This window comes from Pelecanus crispus, chromosome 7 (genome assembly GCF_030463565.1).
Source record: "Pelecanus crispus isolate bPelCri1 chromosome 7, bPelCri1.pri, whole genome shotgun sequence".
In the NCBI taxonomy this organism is placed as follows: Eukaryota; Metazoa; Chordata; class Aves; order Pelecaniformes; family Pelecanidae; genus Pelecanus; species Pelecanus crispus.
In genome coordinates this window covers 24,500,107-24,519,565 of record NC_134649.1, presented here as the reverse complement: position 1 = coordinate 24,519,565, position 19,459 = coordinate 24,500,107, and the positions used below count along the sequence as shown (strand labels likewise).

The 19,459-nt window shown below is 46.3% G+C and overlaps 1 protein-coding gene across 1 annotated transcript in view; it reads right to left on the bottom strand.

Moving 5' to 3' along the window:
• The window catches only part of TRIP4 (thyroid hormone receptor interactor 4), a 35,745-nt gene extending 16,490 nt beyond the window's left edge, over positions 1–19,255 (bottom strand). The window contains exons 1-11 of the mRNA XM_075713704.1: positions 19,155–19,255; positions 18,257–18,423; positions 17,906–18,042; positions 14,221–14,454; positions 13,220–13,298; positions 11,305–11,434; positions 10,769–10,984; positions 10,100–10,226; positions 9,177–9,364; positions 7,926–8,050; positions 7,033–7,124 (exon numbers count right to left, since the gene is read on the bottom strand). Coding sequence (XP_075569819.1) covers positions 7,033–7,124; positions 7,926–8,050; positions 9,177–9,364; positions 10,100–10,226; positions 10,769–10,984; positions 11,305–11,434; positions 13,220–13,298; positions 14,221–14,454; positions 17,906–18,042; positions 18,257–18,423; positions 19,155–19,240 — 1,581 coding nt within the window. The 5' untranslated portion in view covers positions 19,241–19,255. The remainder of the gene's footprint in view (positions 1–7,032; positions 7,125–7,925; positions 8,051–9,176; positions 9,365–10,099; positions 10,227–10,768; positions 10,985–11,304; positions 11,435–13,219; positions 13,299–14,220; positions 14,455–17,905; positions 18,043–18,256; positions 18,424–19,154) is intronic.
• Between the last annotated feature and the right edge of the window lie 204 nt (positions 19,256–19,459).

Below are 19,459 nucleotides of genomic sequence, written 5' to 3'. Positions count from 1 at the left end.
ACTGAAAGGGGGCCTATAGGAAAGATGGGGAGAATCTTTTTAACAAGGCCTGTTGTGACAGGACAAGGAGTAATGGTTTTAAACTAAAGGAGGGTAGATTTAGACTGGATATAAGGCAGAAATTTTTTACAATGAGGGTGGTGAAGCACTGGAGCAGGTTTCCCAGAGAGGTAGTGGAGGCCCCATGCCTAGAAACATTCAAGGTCAGGTTGGATGGGGCTCTGCGCAACCTGCTCTAGTTAAAGCTATCCCTGCTCACTGCAGGGGGGTTGGGCTAGATGACCTCTAAAGGCCCCTTCCAACCCAAAGCATTCTGATTGTTGATTGCTGCAGAGGGAAGTACATCTGATCTAGCCTTCAAAACCCTGCTAAAAATCATTCACTGGTAGATGTGCAATAACTAAGCCTCAGGAACGAGAAGGCAAATAGCCCGTTGGTGGGGGGTGAGCGAAGGTGCCAGGACAGCCACAGCATCACACAAACAAGCGTTTGTCTCACTCAGAGCCTGCGCTAGGAAACCTTTACTTTGGGGACAAGGTCCTCATAAAAAGTCTCTACATATTTATACTGTTCTTCAAAGTAGACGTCAACATATATGTTTGTTTCTCCCTCTCATTAACTTCTTTCTTAGGAAAATATTACCAGCAGGCTATTGTTCCTTTACTTGGAGATAATCTAAACAGGCACCTTCTGGAGTCTAACTATAGAAAATTTCTACCCCTCTTCTTCACTCCTGTTTGAGAATTTAAAGCAAGTCCTGTATGCTTGGCGCCCAAGTCTCATTTTTTTTGCTGTTATTTTCACCGGGCACAGAAGAGGAGGGCAAGAGATTAAACGCAAATTTCCTGAGAGGGAAAGACGGAGCCTATTTAAATGATAGTTTCAATCTCGTGGCACAAAAATAGCTTAGATGTGTTCCCTTGTACAGATTTAGGACACTGAGTGATCACCTAGAAATGAAAAATAAACACTTTACTCCCATCAAACATAATTACCCAGTATTTCAACCCAAGATAATAGCTACATTTAGATATCAGCATGTGTGCGTGATTGCATTCAAAATAAGTCCAAACACACCTATCAACTACTAAAATAGCAGCAGCGGAAATGTTCTTTTTCCAGTCAAAGTAATAGTCTCTTGGATCAAAGTCATTAGCAAAATGAACATGGACTTCAGAGCACATTAAAACAGCATAAATTTAAATAGTTCCCTGCTTGCTTTAGACTCTTGCTAAGCCCTGCCTGCACCAGCCCATGTTTCCCCAGCAAGCACTGCTGAAGTCACCGGCACCTCATGCAGAAAAAGAAAGGCAGCTCCCTGCTCTGCTCAAGGTGTCGGTGACATCAGCCCCGGAGCAAGGAAAAGCCATTGTCAATGCTCAGATCTCGATGGGAAGAAAAAAGTTTCCAGGTCACCTTTAGCGCTGAAAAGCGTAACAAAGGGATCATTCTGGTCTCAACCAAGGATTTTTGGGTAGCTGCCATGAAGAGAAGGAAATAAGCCCAGAACGCACTCCAAGGAGGTGTAAGATGTGTAAAGCTCAAATGGAAATACTGAGATTTAAGAGCCATGCGGAGGGATCTCCTGGCGCCAGCCAACCACTCGCCCTCAGTAGCAGGGCTGAATTCAGAAAGCAGCTTTTGCTTCAGTCCCCTGCAAACAAAGCAAGTGACACTTGATACCTGCGGTGGACTCTCCTACCTGATAATAACTTCTGCTCCTAGAGCAGCTTCGATCCAAAGATCACAGCTTCAAGCAGTAAAATTAGGTGTCTACAACCTCTGACGGGGAAGCAGTGCTTTATTTTCCACGTGGGAAAGAGACCCAGAGGAATGGATTTAACTAGTTCATGCAATTAGTAGCACAACTGGGATTAGGGCAATGTCATCTACCATGATACTGATTCTAATCACAAGGATATCTCTTCTCTGCTCTTCCTCTGCTCCCTGCCAGCTACTGGATGCAAGATCCTGTTCTGTCACCACTTCTCACGTGGCCCTGCAGATCTGCAAACAACTTCAATGTCAGTAGGTCTTCAAACACTGTATGTAGGGCAGAGCTGCAAGACTGACCCCTCTGAAGGGGTTACACAAGGACTTACATGTCCAGTAATAATGCGGATAAATAACCGATCCCTAATAATAATGCAAGCCCTTGGGGCAGGGACTTGGTCTGAGTCTGCTGGTGCAGCATCCAGTGAAACAGGACATTGTTGCTTGATATTGTTTTTTGAGCAAAAGTGTAAAAAAACAAATACTAAATGAGGATAATGATAGAAAAATACCAGCAGGGTGCCACTAACATCTTCATTAGCAACCTCAGAGAGGATGCAAACAGCAAGGAAATTAAATCTGCAGACAGTACTAAATAAGGAGTGGACAACAGCATCAAAAAGACAGAAATAATAGAAAAGTTGCAGGAGGGACAGACCAGGAAGAGTCTCCCCTGCCTATGGGAATGAATGGTCACAAGAGTCAAAACAAACTTCCACGGCTGCTGAAAAAGGCAGGGCCATCATCAAAAGAAAATGAGCAGGACAGGGAACTATTTCATCTTCGGGTGGTGGGTATAATCTGCAAATGTGGCTTGCCCTACACTTGTGAAATAATTTCTTCCGGAAAATGCAGAAGCTTCAAATACAAATTGGTGAAGAGGAGAAGTGTGAGTCAAAGCACAGTGACTGAAAAGAGCTCCGCAGTGGCTTAATGTCTGAGAGGTGTCTGCTGCTGCATCACGTTACTTTACTTGCTAATATACTGCAGATCTGAAGAAAATATTCAATGTTTTTTGCATGCCATAAGTGGCAATAACACATCTTCCTCTCCCACTTGCCCTGAAGCGAGGAGGAGTCTTTGTACACCAAGAAATGGCTGGATAAAACTGCTGACAAGTGGTTTTGGTGCTGGTTGCTGATGAACCTGGGCTGAATCATCAGCGTGAGCAACAGGGGTTTCCAACTCCCAGCGAGACCCTACTCCGATTTCTGAGTTGGCACTGCACACTTTTTTGTGTTGCTAGCATTTGCAATTAAATTAATCTCAGCTTCCTTCAGATGCACTTGCTGCTCATGGTAGTCCACAAAAACATATATTTCCTCATAAACCAGCTTCAGAAGGATGCTCAGATCTCTGAATTCAATCTTACAAGCTAGGGAAATGAACACTGCATTAAGCAAGCCTGGGAAAAAATGGACAAAACCACTGTAAAAAGGCAACAAACTGGGAATTATAAATAGTTTGCAATATGGGAGCAGCAAAAACCCAGTGAGATATAAACCGGGAAGTGCCATGGCATCGTAGCATTGAGAAGAGAGGTAAATCTGTCATCTATTGGTCTAATAGCAGTGCTACTGGAATACGCTACTCTTCCTCCAGTGTCTCTGCAGCCAAACGGTGCCAGCAAACTGGGAAGAATTTATAGAGAACATAGCTAATTGTGAGGCTCCTCTATGGGAAGATTAAAAGCTAGTTACCTGCAGCTCAATTTCCAGATTGTAACAAGCTGTCACAGCCATTTTGACAATGCCTGAAGAACATATCCGCAAAGGAAGAGGGTGAATTGTTAGGGACATAAAAGTACTTGTGAGAAACCAGGACATATTTTTCCACCACTGCCACAGATGGCAGAAGGAGGACGAGTTTCTCCACTTAAAACCAAACTATAAATCAGTGGATGCTACAGGAAAAAAAACACCCTACATTGGCCCCAGTGTCCTTTCTTCTTCTCTCTCCCAAGGCGTGTTCTCATACAAGGCCAAACACTCCTGCAGATTTCATTGTGTTTCAGTCCCAAAGCTCCCTCTGCTGCTCATATCATATTCCAACCTCTCCCCATTCCACCCACAACTAAGAGGAGACACAACCTCATCAGAAATCCTCTCTTCATCTCTAGTTTCCAGGCATCGCTCTCTGCTAAAAAACCTCAAAGGGTTTGGGAAAGCCAGAAGAGCACTTCATGAAAAACAGCCCCTAGCTGCTGATGCCTCCCCAACTCTTCATGGCAAGAAGATGCCCATCAGCCTGGTGTGTCCTCCTCCTCTGTCCCAAGGGATCCACTTATTCCATCTCACAAGACGGTCTAGGTTCACTATCAAACCCTACACGGTCTGGTGATTCCCATCAGACCAAACCGAACTTGTACAAGGGGCAGTGGAGCAACTAGACATGAAACAGTATTGAGAACAGCCATGCTGTGCTTGGTACTAAGCACAGGCTTTCTAAGTTAATAAAACACACCCTGAAGAAAGCTGCTGCACCAGATTTTGGGCATGGAGTTAGCCACAGCATCACAGACTCGGACCTCAGGAGGTCTCTAGTCCAACCTCCCAATCAAAGCAAGGTCAACACTGAATTCAGGCAAGGTTGCTCACAGCTTTGTTGGGTCAGGTGTTGAAAATGTTCAGGGTGGAGACTGCACAATCCCTCTGGGTAGTGCCTGTTTGGCTGTCTTCATGGGGAATTTTTTTTCTTAAGTCACATTGAACCCTCCCCTTTCAATTTATGACCCTTGTGTATCATCCTCCTGCCATGTACATCAGCAAAGAGCCTGGCTCTGTCTCTCTATAGCCTCCTTGCAGGAAGCGGAAGGTCTCTTTTCTTCCCCTGCCTTTCTTACAGGCCATGTGCTCCAGCCCCCAACCACCTTGGTGGCCTCCACTGGACTCACTCCAGTTTATTAACATCTTTTTTGTGACCGCAGTATTCCAGATGTGGTTTAACCAATGCTGAGCAAAGAGAAATAATCACTTCTACTGGCCATACTGGGCCATCATGCTGCCAGCCCTCCTTGCTGCCAGGACTCCCGTTCAGCTCACTGGCTGCCAAGATCCCCAGTGCCTCTTCAGCAGAACCACTCCCCAGCACCAATGCAGGGGGTTAGTCCACCCCAGGTGCAGGGTTTGGCATTGGGCCTTCAGGAATATCATGCCAGCCCTTTCCTCCAGCCTGTCAAGGTTCCTCTGAATGGCAGCCCTGCTGCTGAGTGTACCCACTGCTCCTCCCAAGAGCAACATTCAAAAAGTCATTGTGGGACATTGCATTTCCCCCTCCAGGTCATTGTTAAATGCATTGAACAGGAGAAGTTTGAGGAAAAAGCGCTGAGGAACACAGCCTGTGACCAGCCTCCAAGGAGATTATGAGGCAACCACCACTGCACTTTGAAGCCCCATGACCCAGTCAGTTGTCAACCCCAGAAGTCCACCCACCCAGACTATAATGACTCATCTTGGATACATGCATGCTGTAGGAGACCAGGCTAAAAGCCTTGCTAAATACAAAGTAAAAGATACTCACCACTCTAACTATTGGATCATAGAAGGTAATCAGGTTAGTCAAGCATTATTTTACCCCTAGGTAAATCCACACTGCTCCTCCATGTGCCCAAAATTGGCTTCCAAGACAAATTGCTCTACGAATTTCCCAGAGACCAAAGTGAAGCTGACTGGCCTGAAGCATCCAGGGTCATCATTCCTTCCCTTTTTAAAGACGGATGTAATAGTCACCTTTCTACAATTATCAGGGTCCTCTCCTGATCTCCATAGCCTTTCCAAGGTAAGAGTGGCCTCCCAAAGACATCTGCCAACACTCTCAGCACATTTGGATGCACACCATCAGCACCCACGGACTTGTACGGGTTGAGATTTCTCAAAAGGCTCCTGATTCAATCTCCTCCCTTCACTACAGGTAGTCCCTCTCCTCCTTGAACCCTGCCTCTAGGCATGAGATCTCAGAGATCTTGTCGGGGAAGCCTGAGGCAAAGGAGGTCTCAGTACCTCAACCTTCTCTGTGTCCCTGGCCACCAAATCACCTGCCTCATTCAGCAAAGGCCACTCAAACCTCCCTTAACTCCCTTGGGAGTCTTGATCCACTGTAATCTCCAGCTGTCCCTCCTTCCCTGTATCTAGGGGCTCTGGATGTCCTCTCTGCAGGGTCCCTGTGAAGACCCTGTGGCTCTCCTGTCCATCCTCCCTGGTGGGAGGGTGCTCACCTCCTCCTCCTGGTGACTCAGTGCCCCAACCAGAGCACAACTCTCACGAGTGAGGCCACTGTGACCTCCAGCTCCAGGAAGAAGCACCAGGCAGTTCCAGCAGCTATGGACCTAGATGCCTCCGCTTGGGCCAAGCCACCCTCTCTCATACCAGAGTAGTTGATCCTGCTGGTAGCACAGGGCCAGGGACAAGGTCCCATGGCACATCACCACCATTGCTGCAGCTTTCCATGTTTCCACGCTGTCTTGAGTTTCCAGGCCCCTTCACGTCCTCTGCCACACAAATCACTCCAGTAACTGCAAAGTCTCTGCTGGCTGTGCTCAGGGAGTTGTTTGCTGCACTCCAAAAGTGGCCAAATAGGTATATGACTGCTCCTAATCCAAAGTCCCCCCCCGAGATGGGAAGATCAGCATAGTTATACCCAGAGGTAGCAAAACACTGCTGCCTAGCTGGGCAAAACTTGGAACAATTCTTTCTATTAGGACCCCACAAAGATTCAAGAGAAACAACCAGCACTTTAGAAGTCACATCGAGGTAAGATGTAAGCTCCTGAGTTTGCCAAATGAGGATGAAAACAATACAACATGAATGCATTGCAGTTTCCCATCTTCCACAGTCCAGCACAGTCACAGCATCCTGGTGCATATCGATCTGTGCAGCAAGGGAAGCAACAACTGTCATGAGCCCATGCAGCATGGTCTCTCAATCTGGTGTTGGTTTAATTAAACAGGCATGAGTCTGTATTGAAAAGAGTTTCAGAGTATGTGAGCAACTAGTTTCAACCAAACTACCACACTGCCAGAGAGGCTGATGATGGATTTAGGCTGTATTAGTCCACTGCTCCCTTCCGCCATTGCTGAAATGCATTTTCTCGGTACATTCTCCTTCTAGTTATACAAGACCGCATAGTAGTTGCATCTTCTCTCAACACAGTCTAAAATCTCCATTCAACGTCTTCTCTAGAGCATCTCATGGAGGCAAGTTACACTACTTTAAAAGTTTGCTGGCTAATGCAAGCTCGTAAAGGTTTATTTGCGGTACTCACCTGCTCATTGAATTGCTCTTGCGATAAACAATCGGTCATGTCCACACAGCCTAGGAGGCACCCTGAGGGATAATCGCTTGGAAATTCCACATCTGCGTTGAAAGAAATTTCTCTTAAGGGGGCCCACATCCCCACACACACAGCTGGGGTCTTCTAACCCCCAGGTGCCTTCCCCTCCCACCATGCACTTCTACTTTTTGAGGCACGAGAAAACATACAGCAATTTCAACACCCTGTTGTTTTTTTTTTCCAGCTCAGGATCTTCACCATGACAGGACTAAGGTTGGGAGATTTAATTATATATACACCTTTCCCTACTTAGCTTCTGACAGAGGAACATATAGTGCAGGAAGAGCTCCTGGCTCTGATGAGGGAGACAACAATCCTGCTGTATGACATTTAAGCTGGGTGACATGCAGAAACACCGCACAAACAGGCATGGCAGTGCAGCCACCAGCATCCTCCTACCCACATGAGAGAATAACATCTTCCTGAGAACCTGCAGCTTTTCAATCCTGATTTCCACATGGTCAGAATACATGAAAAGCCTTTAATATCACTGTAAACAGACTGAAGCACAAGTCACTTCACACACATGCAAGCACACACTTGAGCCGAGAATGAAATGAAGTCCTTTGCTGTCAAAAGCTATCACAGAAGTCAGGTGCAATTCGCATTTGTGCTTGGAGTATGTGACCAGCTAAAGGATGGAGTTAAAGTCCATCAGCATACCCATCCAGCTGACGAAATGCAGAAAGGATGAAGAGAATTTAAAGAACAGAAGGTTAAAAAGTGAAGCTGTAATAACTGCTCAGCAGAGAGGGCTTTCCGACACTGCTCATTACATGGCTCAATGTACCAAATAATACAAAGATCCAAGGAGAGAAGTTCACCTTTCCGGAGCAGCATTCTGTAGGTGGTCTCCAGTTCAGAGATTTCCTGAGGCGAAGGTCTTTTAGCAGTAGCTGCAATCCACAACCGCCCTCTATGAGATGTGTACCAGGTCCTGCCCTCCACCCTAGAGAACAAAGGAGAATTTAGGACCTAAATTTCAGCAGAAATCACCCACACAGACAGATTTTTCAATCTAATGTTTTGCTACACAATTCCTGCTGCTAAGCATTGCCCTGACTATTTAAACTCAAGCAACGTGTCAGCACTACAGAGAAAAGCTGAGATGGGCAAGAAATAATGCCACAAGCAGAGCATGTCCTCACTGCTTTAGAGCAACAGCAAAAAAGGACATCAATCCCCTGCAAATACAGCAGTACGCTGGACATGTGTGTAGGACAATCTGCTCATGCAATTCCCTTACAAGCTCAAAAAGTTACACACAGTAAGCATGCAATCTAGGGAGTAATAAAGATAAAGGACCACGAATCCGTATGAAGCAGTCATTAGCTGCAGCTCTCAGGGATCCCAGCATGGGCACTAGGCATCAATGCTGCAGCTGCATCACAGCAGCTGACAGCACCCCCAGATCACCTAGATGCAGAAGCCGAGCACATTAAGATTTACAGCATCTTCAGCCTGGGAAGTGAAAAAGCTTTGCCCTCTAAAATGAAAAATTCTGTGAAGGAAAGGAAATAAAAAAGGCTAAAGAAGATTCTTTGTTCCATACTAGTGGTAGAAAAGGTAAACTAACATGTCAGGGATGCTGTGCTGAAGGAGCTTCTCTTTGTAACCTGATTCCTAGCCCAGAGGAGGAAGGTGGTGGCAAGGGGTGTGTGCGTGTGATTGTTTTTTTTAAACAAAGCCTGGTCCCCCTGTTGGCTTCTTTATGATGGACAAAAAGACCAGAAGAACATAATTCACATTTTCAGCTTATTTACCTTTCAAATTCCAGAAAGGTACACCCCAACTATAGTGCAGAAATCTCAGCCTCTCTCTAAATTTACCCACTGTGAAGAGACTTGTACCTTCCAGGTTAGCTACTCACATGAAAAATCAATTCATCAGGCTTCTCAAACCATCAGTACAGTGGATGAGGAAGCATGGCTTCCAAACCTGGAGCTATCACTAGGTTATCAGTCACTGTACAAAGCAAGCGAGTCCACAGAGGTCCTCCGAGGAACACAACTTCCCAGCTCACCTACGAAGCAAGAGCTGGTCAGGATATAACACAGTTCATGCCAACCCGTTACCTTTTGATTCCTCTTATGAGCAAGGAAGCCCAAGGCTGGTGCATGCTGAGGCACCAACCATCATCTGAGATCTCCTGCAACTCTCGATCCTGAATCCGCAACCTGTTCCGTTCCAAGCCAGACTCATTTCCAGCATCCATGGAATGGATGGCTTTCCGGTGTGGGAGCAAACCAGTTTGGTCCACCCACTTCAGTGTGGTCAAAAGAAACAAGAAAAAGGTTAGCACCTCTCTAGGAAAAATGTATATCAAGTGCAAATCCTATTTGAAGTTTTCCTTCATTTAGGGACAGAGGTATTACTTGTATTGTGATCACCCTTCCTTCCTTGCAAGCTCGCTGCGCTTACACGCAATACTTTGGCAGGAGGAAAAGCAAGGTCATGCTCCACTTGTGCGGCTTTTCCTTTCTATGCATCGCAGCTAAACTATGGATTTACAGGACAAATCCACCTGCTGGTGTTTCAAAGCATTCACAGGAAGATACAATTTTCAAAGCATATTCACAGCCATCAACACTCAAAACTGGGAATCATCCAACCTCCAAATGCTTAGCATACACCAAGAACACGACGATTACAGTAGAATTAGAGCGTAGAGATTATGCCCTTTGGAATTCTGGCAGAAAAGGCTTCATAAATAGAGCTGAAAAAGTGACACAACCTTAGGCTGACTCTCAGAAATTCTTTCAAGTTCCTGAAGAGGAGGTAGGAGACTAAAACTCAGATAAACCAAACCTCCCAAGAGCGGGGAACAGAGCAGGGCATTGGCAAACCTTTTCTGTCCCCAGCTCAGATGGCTAATGAGAATCTCCTAGACACAGGGGAGGAAAGGGGTACTACAAACATGCTAGAATTCACAATTCTTAAGCTCAGCTCTCCCAAAGTTAGTTATTACTCTGGTATAAATCATTCAACCTGTACTCACCAAAGGAGCAGGCTGAAGAAGACAGGGATTCACTAAAACACCAGAACTCAGAGTCGTCTTTGCTTCTGGGCCTCCAGCTGGCTTGCTCAGTGTGCCGCAATTAATGGCTTTGATGGTTTCATCCAGTCTGCAAGCACAAACAAGAGGCACGAGAACTCCCTGCTTCCCCCTGGCAACATCTCTCTTCTCTCCAACACAAACATTTCTGACCCAAAGCATTTTTTAACCACCTCCCCTAGCTAAATTTCCTTGTTAGGTCTGATTTCTAATTTGAACAGGCACTCTTATCTACCACAGAAACTCAGCCTGGTTTGAATTTGAGATGAATTTATTCTGTTGAGATAGGCCTTCTGCAACACCTCTTTCCAGGCAGCTTTATCTTTAACAGACGTGCCAGCTACTGAAACCCCGTGCAAGCCTCACACAGTTGGGCTTTGGAGGAGGTCTCAGCAGAGTGGTGCTGAAGGAGATGATATGCTGCAAGCCAAAAAGACCCTCAAGGAAGAAAAGAATGCAAAACTGCATCCTAGTGTCAGAAGTGCCCTTCAAGGGAATGGCTTGCTCCACTTTCCCTACACTTGCTCTTCTAGATTCAGCCAGACCACCACCTGTAACAATTTTCACCTCCCTGCTCTTGGGCATGCCTTTGCACTGCCAGTTCTCACTCACTTGCTGTGGTATTCAGCAATGTTGTTGTCTTCCTCCAGGATCTGCCTGCCAGCAAAGTCGATGGTGATTTTTTTGGCAAGCCGATAGGCATGACGCAGCTCCCGCAGTTCCTGCTCTCTCTTCTGGAGGGCCTCCCTTTCCTGCTTGGACAGCCACTGGTTGGAGTCTGTGGCAAAGTAATCTGATTCATCGTCAATGACCTGGGTTCGACGCACGCTGGTGAGAAACAACCATAATAGTAAAAGATGAGGACAGCAGGACAGTGACACAGCACCACCTGCCCCAAACCTGCCTTCCTACCACCTCCTTTCTGTTCTTCTAGAGAGCTGGACTGTCAGGGACACAAGCAAGGCCATCCAAACAGGTCCCATTTGAGGGGTTCACTCTTGTTCCACCAAATGGCAACATTAAAGTGTCTGTTAGCTGTAGCTACGGGCCAGGTTTTAGAAGGAACTCTCTAAGATTTCTGTTAAAGGCAGCTCAGCCTACCAGATAATTTACATTATTACACAATGGTCTCACAGCCAGTGTGTTACCTTGTCCTGTCAAATTCCAACAACTTGTCTTTGTGTTTCACAGCCATCTCCAGGCCTGCTTTGAGTCTAGCTTCTTGTCGAGGCAGTAAGTCTTTACTTATGGCATCCAAATTCCCTGCACTTTCAGCACCTGAGATAGAAAATAAATCACAGCTCAATAGTCATGGACGGGCCAGTAGTTTAAAGCTCAGCCTTCGTGGGGCTGGCTGCAGAAATATCCCCTAAAAAAAAGCCATTCAAGGAGCTAAAAGAACCTTGCACCAAGATCAGCACCTTTCCAAACCAGGTTCAAGCCCTGATTTTCCCTCTAGCCCCTTTCACAGACTCCCTCCTCCAAATAGGAGGAAGCATTTAAATACTACAGTGACAATGTCTAGGTAATGTTTAAAGAGAAGGTCGTGGTCTTTGATTCTCCTTCACCTTTCCCTAACAATTTCAGCAGTCCAAATTTCACCCATCACCAACTGCAGGCCTTGAGTCCCCTCCCTCTCCTAAGTGTTTTTACTTCCACTGAGAGGCTCTTGGTCATGACAGATCACTGACAACTGCCAGTTACGCACAGAACAAGCCTTCTGCCTGCTGCTGTATGAGCCTCTCACAAATGAAATCCACCCCCAATGCACCTCAGAAGGTTTTTCAGACCAGCTACTGTTAGAGATGGAGAAATCTATTCCCAGCAACGATCTCTTCTTTCTTACCATTTCTGGCAAGGGGCCAAAACCAAACCAAACAAACAAAAGGGGTGTAAAAGGTTGCATCAAAGACACAATGGAACAAACCAATGTATTTCACAGAAGACATCACACAGGCTAACACCTTTATTTCGGGGAAACCAAAAAGCCTGTATTCCCCTATTGTCGCTGATCCACATTTTTTCACTCCCGAGACAAATAGCTATCCACATTTCAGCTTTCACCTACAGAGATAACATACAAAGCAATACCTGGCAGGGGCAGAAGGGAAGACCGATAAAATGGGTAAGAAAAGGGGATCCTGAAGTACATCAGGAGCTCTACAGGATTATAAACAGACTGACTTGGTGATCAGCTGTTACTCTCAAGGACTTACAGGACCTCCTGCCATCTCAGCAGCTCCAAAGATAAGTTGACACCGAGACCCAGAGTAAATGTTTCCCCAGCTCTTCAGCAAAGTGTATTTTTCAACCAGGAACACTGTGACCTTGGCTATATTTCAGCTAAACTCAGACAAACATCCCCATAATGCACAGATCTTTGCTGGGAGACTGGGTATCATTTCCTCTTGCTTTCCTTGGCTCTGTTCCTATTTTTAGCTCCCAAGATAAGTGTTAGACAGGAAAAGTCGTTAGAAAATATTAACCACCACCTCTCTAGGCCCAGCAAATCAGATAGCAGCACTTCATTTTCCACAGCACACATTCCACATGAGACTTATCCTAATTTCAAGGACTGCTACAATGATCCAGTTCACGTGATTGATTTGGGAATGCCAAACGAGCAGCCTTGGGGCCTCTGGGTAAGGACATTATACACTGCCATTTGACACTAGCAGTTATCACCTCTGTTGAAGTCCAGAAATGCTGCCGACTGCTTGCTGAGAGGATACAAGGAGACGGCTTCCCAGACATCCTTTTAATACCCACCACAAACACCATGCAGCAACAGGGGCAAGTGGCTCAGTAAAGTCTGAAGTTCACAAACTGTCCTGGCAATTTACATCCCAGAGAAACATTCAAGTGCCAGCTCCCAGGAAAGAATTACCTTTAGACTTTGCCAGCAATTCTTTATAATTCAGATGAATGGATCTAGATAATTTACATACCAGGACACACACTCTCATTCCTACACAATGTCAAGGCAACTGTAGCACAGTGAGGCTCCTGCTGTTGCATAACTGATTGGATTAATTATATTACAGGTATGTGACTGCTACTGACCTGCCATGAGCTTCTTCAGCAACTTCTGGCTCTTGTTTGAGTCCCGTTGAAGAATGTCCTGCTCTTCTTTAGTGCACACCTAAGGAAAAAAATTAAGACTTAGGAAGGACATCACATGCTTGACCAGCTTCAGAGCCTTGGACAACAGCTCAAGGTAAGCTGTTTAAAATAGCCAAGATAGTCCACACCTCCTTTCCTTCAGTTTTATTTACATGGGGAGAATCCTGAAAGCTTGTTCTTTACTAAAAGCAATTAATGAGAAATGTACAGCTTGGTCTTTCTTGGTTCTGTGGGTGGGCACACTGCTAAGTGATCTGAAAGGATGAGAAATACACTCAACCTCCTCAAGCAGATGAACAATGCTTAACACTGAGTCCTCTCTCTTGGTTGGCCACTTGGAGTTAAACAGATCTTTAAAAATAGCAAACAACCTGATTTAAAACATTTTCTTCATCCACCCAATATTTTCCTCTCTCCTGAAGCTGACTTGACTTAATCTGCAGTTGTTAACTTGCCCCCTTTCTCCAAAAGGTGCCCTTTCAACCAAATACAGGGTGTAACAAGTATCCCAAATGATGCATACCACACAAGTGTTGAAGAAAAGTCAGCACACTGGCCCTGGCCGTGTCTCCTGCCCCTTACAAGGCTACCAGGGCTGTGCCCAGGATGGGGCTGAAGCCTTGCACTCATTTTGGACACTAGTGTGATGCACAGGACAGCCACAGTAGACTGTCATAAATCAGGCAAGCTTCAAAGTGATGTAAATCATGAGGGAAACCTCTCTGCTCTCTGATGCAGCACATCATAAAAGAAACACAAAGTGACAAAGCCACAGTAGCTCTCCTTCCCCTAGAAGGAGATAGTACAGGTTCTTTCCTGCCCAGTTTTAGAGCTTGGAGAACTTTGATCTGAGAGGCTAATTCAGCCCCATGCCATTTCAAAGCCCTGAGCAAACTACACCACATCCAAGCATGGCAAATAAAAACCACCTCATTACTAACCAGAGCACCACAGAACAAGCAGGGTCCAGAGCCCTCCTGCTCACAGACAATGCGCCCGCAAACCAAGCAGTTGTTGATGAGCTTGTGCTTCTGGCCCAGGCACTCGCAGGTGTGACGGCCAGGGATCAGGACAGCCAACTTGTCTTGCCCCTCCTTGGTATACAGGCTGACATATTTAGGCTTCTTCTTAGAGGAACTGCTACTGCTGCTGACTCCGCTGCTGTTCTCCTGTGCCTGAGAAGCAAAAAAATAAACAAATTGTATTTGCAGTGCAATACCAGCAGCAAAGAGAAAGCACTGACCCTTGAACAGACTGCGGAGACTCAGACAAGTGTTTCTGCCTAACTGGAATGAAACTTGACCAGACCCCAGATTCAACGGAGACAAGCATAGGCCTGCCAGAAAAGGTCCAAGAAATCTAAACAAAGCAAGGACATAAGGATGTTGCTGATCCTCTTGATGTTTGCTGCCTGTGAAAGCTAAAACTGCTTGAGTCTAGATGGCAGGCGTGTTGTCAGTCCTCCAGACCTGCAATATCAACTCACAGGTATTTAACAGTTTCAAACAGCAGCTCAGCTACTCCCAGATTTATTTTCAAGGGTTATTTAGATTATAGCAACCCCCTGTTTGTAACTATGAAATCCTGTGTGTGCCTGTCCCCAGAAACAGAGCTGCTGGTGGCAGCAGGACCTCTTCATTCACAGCCAGTTTACCACCCAGCATTTTTTACATTTTCCACCCAGCACAGCCACCTGAGCAGAGGTTTTCCATGCACTGCATGTTCAAGTATTTAGCTGTAATGTAAATTCTTCTCCTCATTTCATGAGTTGGCATCAGTGATTCTGTGATTCACCTCTCTGAGTTTCAAAATCAGGGACTGCATTGGGTCAGGGTTTGGGTCAGGCCAAAGTAGAGAAACCCTGATCAGAAACAAAGCAAGATATTTTAGATGATGGCTGGATTAATAATCTAAGAGTGGAATTCTCTGTTTTCTCCCTCAGACCTTACACCTTGATCAAAGAAACAAAGGGTTCCTCCTCCCATCTGACGTCTCCAGCAGGTACTGGCTGAGAAGTGAATTGTTGAGAAGTTAATTGCAGGAATTAATTACAGCACAGAAACCATTCCAGGGGAACAGAACAAAGCCAACTGCTACCATCTCTCTGGCAATACTCAAAAACAGATGTTTTGAAAACGAAGCACAACACACTCCAGGCACAAACCTATCTCATAACACTAGATGAGACTGGTTTCAACCATGAATGGCATGCTAGCCATGGCCAAGAAAGACTAGGATTTATTACTCTTATCTATTTCAGCAAGCAGCACTCCAATATAAATGCACTCTCCGGCCTTTAGTTGTCATATCTGTGACACAGTTGAAAATCCTCTTGCAGCTCAAGCGCAGCTTTTCTTTGCCTCTCCTCTCCACAGTCTCTCTCGACAATAGAAAAGAGGATTTCTCGGAAACCTTTCCCAGAAACCCTGTTTTCATTCACCAAAGAACAACAACTCACTTTCCCTGCCTGCTGCATGCTAGAGGATTACTCCCACTCCCTAACCCGCACATCAGCTTGCACTGCCATCAGCTTGCACTGCTTCTATGTCTCACATCCACCCACACTGCTTTTCTCAGTGACGGTGCAGTGCTGTGGCATTAGGACACCTTGTCTTGACTCTTTTTACCTGCTGTCAATAGCAGCAGGCTACTGGTTTAGTGACAAGCGGATGCAGCATTTCCAGTCCCCCAGTTCTACCCAACTGGCTTTACTGCCACTGCCAGATCCAAAGACTACCGTCACGGGAAAAAAAAAAAAAAAACCACAAAACTAAACCAGATAAAGCAACTTTGGTTAGCAAGCCTTGGCAGAGCTTTCTCAGGTGTTTTTTTAATGAAGTTAGAAGATGACTACAAGGAAATGGAAATTACTGTCCATTTTTAACCCTCCAGTTCAAAAAAATGTGGTTTTTAATCTTACAAACACTTTTACAAACACTTTAAGCATTTGCAGCCTCCTTGCTACAAAAGCTTCAATTTGAAAACATAAATTTAAGTTCCACTATTTATTCAGGTGCAACCCTGACTCTCAGGATTTGGACATTGCTCAATCAGGATTGCACCTGGATAAATCATGGAATTTAATTTTGGGAGGTGCAATGTGCTTGATGTTTATAGCATGAAGGACTCCACTGCAAGTCTAACGATGCAAATCAAGCGCACTGCACATCCACGCACTTATTTCTGTGGAGCATGCTCTTGCACTCAGGCACCAATAGAGTGATCTGCTGTATTTGATGCAACCTGGACCGCAGTTGTGCAGCTGGATCTGTACCTAAGGAGCTTGGGTTCCCAGAAGGCAGCTCTGCATCAAAACCAAACACCAAAAATAAAATCTAGAAATTCAGCCTAGGTAATTACAACAACATTTAACATCAAAGATTGTCATATTTGATGCACTGACTGTGGGAAATGGTTCTGCTGAATGGAAAGCAAGTCTGCTGCAAAAAGTTAGTTAACTATCACAGAAAAAGGCAACTACTGCTTGCTGCATGGCCTTATGCTGCTTGAAAATAGCAGGATTTTCTGGTTTTTAGCATTTCTATGCTCTTATTTTGCAGTTTCTTCCATTGCAGCTCAGACTGCTTATGAATACTGCAAAAAAAGGTCTCCACAAAATTGAACAACATCTCAGTCTCGACACTAAAGGTGCAGGAGTGGAGCTGAACAAGAAAGGGAAATGGCCAAACGAAAGCTGCTGCTTAGTGGAAAGGCACTCACTACAGCTCTCAGATTCCTCTATCTAGCGCCCAAGGCTTCCTCTCTGAAGCAGCCTGAAATATTTCAGTTGCCAATTAAAGCTTTATTCAGCGTGACTGGGAAGGTTTAAATACAGGAAGAAGGAATGTTCTACCCACTTGGTGGTTTCCTTAATTCCTCAACCTTCACACCTCTGCTTTAGAGAAACAGCTTTTATTATTAATTACAGCATCTACTTCCATTGTCCACTCTCTCATCCAGCCTTCTTTGGGGAGAGTAAAATCCATTTTGATATAGTCACTACCTGATCATTATTTTACTCTCCATTACAGACACAAACATACAGTCTTTCTCCCCATCCACATATTATCTGCTCCACAGTAGTGAGACTCCCATACACACACAGAGGGTATGAGCACGGCCTGTCCAAATCCACAGTCAGCTCTGAACAATCAATGCACAGGAACAGCCGCCCCTCTCGTTGCACTGGGCAGCCATACAACTCACTGACACTTGCAGTGTGGGACCTCTGCCTATCCCAACAGCTGCCAAAGTGTTTGCTCAAGTTATAGCTTGTGGCTGCCACGCTGGATGCTGTCTATGAGGGAACAAAGACACATAAACCTATATCACACAGAAGCTGTGCTGTATGTAAGACAAGACAGGGTTTGCAGGTGGAGGCAAGCATTTATTAGACCCTGTGATGTAGCTGGGAAACACAAACATGCTTTCAGGCACATAATCCCCTTCATCAGGACTCTGATAACACAGGATTCACATTTCTGAAAACTTATTTCCACTTTCCAATCACATCTTTTGTTAGTGTTTGATATTTTCTTTTCCCATGACCCAGGTTCAAAGCATGCCCTCAGCACCCAGTGACACACAGTCAGGCAAAGCCTGCCCTCATGTACTAGACACACTTACCTTGGCCAGGTCAAGGGGGGTTTTTACTTCCTCTACGTGCACACTTGGCTCAGCATACGCAGGCGTCTCCTGCTTGTTCCTTCCTTTGCGTTTACCCTTTTTTGCTTGGTCTCCAGCCCGAGGCACTTCCGAAGTCTCTGGAAGTGTGCGTAAGCACAAAGAAAGGCTGGGTAACTACCAGCAAGAGAAAGATGTCCCTGAACTCTTAGTGAATGCAAATTGGCTTTACACTGCTACAAAGTACAGGAATAGGACCAGTCACAGGCATTCGTGGCATCTAATTGTTTATAAACAGAATAACTGAGACAAGCTTATTTGAGACTTTAATTCCTTCCTCCCCGTACCACTCACCATCCTTTTTCCGATACGCTGGCAAAGGCTCAGATGGCAGCTGGGAGGATTTCCGCCACCTGGCCAGCAGTTCTTCTATAAACCAACTCTTCTGCCCATCAGTTCCCTGAATGAGGTCAACAACGTACTCCCGGATCTCATCCTCATTTGTTATTGACAAGATGTACCTGCAAGAGGATGGAATGAAGGAAAATGGGTAAGGGGGCTTTTGTTCTGACGAAACCAACAGTCTAATTGCACACATATGCAATTTCTCTCTCCTCTTCAGATCAGATTTCTGTAGAGACCACAGTAAGAAATAGGTTTATGAGTCAAATTTTGGGACAGGCACTTTGGGAAAGCGTTGTGAAATTTTGAGACAGACACTTTGGGAAATCCCTTGTGGCTGTTTCACTGAAAAAAGTAAGGTAAATTATCTTTCTCCCCCTGTTCCAGCGCAGTGACATCCCCCCGACCCTTCTGCCCAACACTAAAAAATTCACCCTGAGACTCTGGTTCCCACCAAGTCACATAAAGACTCTAACCACAAACCAATAAGCTCCTACTTAAACACAAGGAGACAGCAGCGTGCCCTTCCTCACCTACCCGCAATGACCCCACACCCCTCCCTGCCACCTCGCACCCCCCCCCTGTCCCCTCACGGGGCACTCATCCGAGGGACAACCCAGGGCGCAGATCCCTGGATCCCCCGAGAGCGGCTCTGAAAACACCATTTTCCCTCTGTGTTGGCCTCTCTGTGGGGTCGGGGGGGGGAGGGACGACCCGGAGGCGACAGGCCACCGCGGCCTGGCACAGCGGGCCAGGGAGAAGAGATCCACTAGGCCCCGGCTGAGGGTACGGCCCCGAGCGGGGCCCGCCACGGCTCCTACCCGCCCCCGGCGCCCCGGGCCCCGCTCACCTCACGACGTCCTCGCCCACGTCCAGCCCGAAGTCTCCGCGCAGGTGCTGGACGCACCAGGCCAGGAGCGGGCTGGGCGACTCCATCTTCCTTGCGGGGGAAGGGAAACGGCGCCGCACCTCCCCAACACCCCACCACCACCACAACTCCGCAGCCCCCCCGGGAACGCGGCCGCGGCGCCACCGTTCCGGGCGCCGCTCTCCCCATGGGGAGTCCCCCGGGGCTGAAGGCGAGCGAAAGCGGCCCTTGTCCCCGAATCGCTGGTGAGGAAATAGGGCAGGAAGATGAGCGGAGGCTGGGGGACC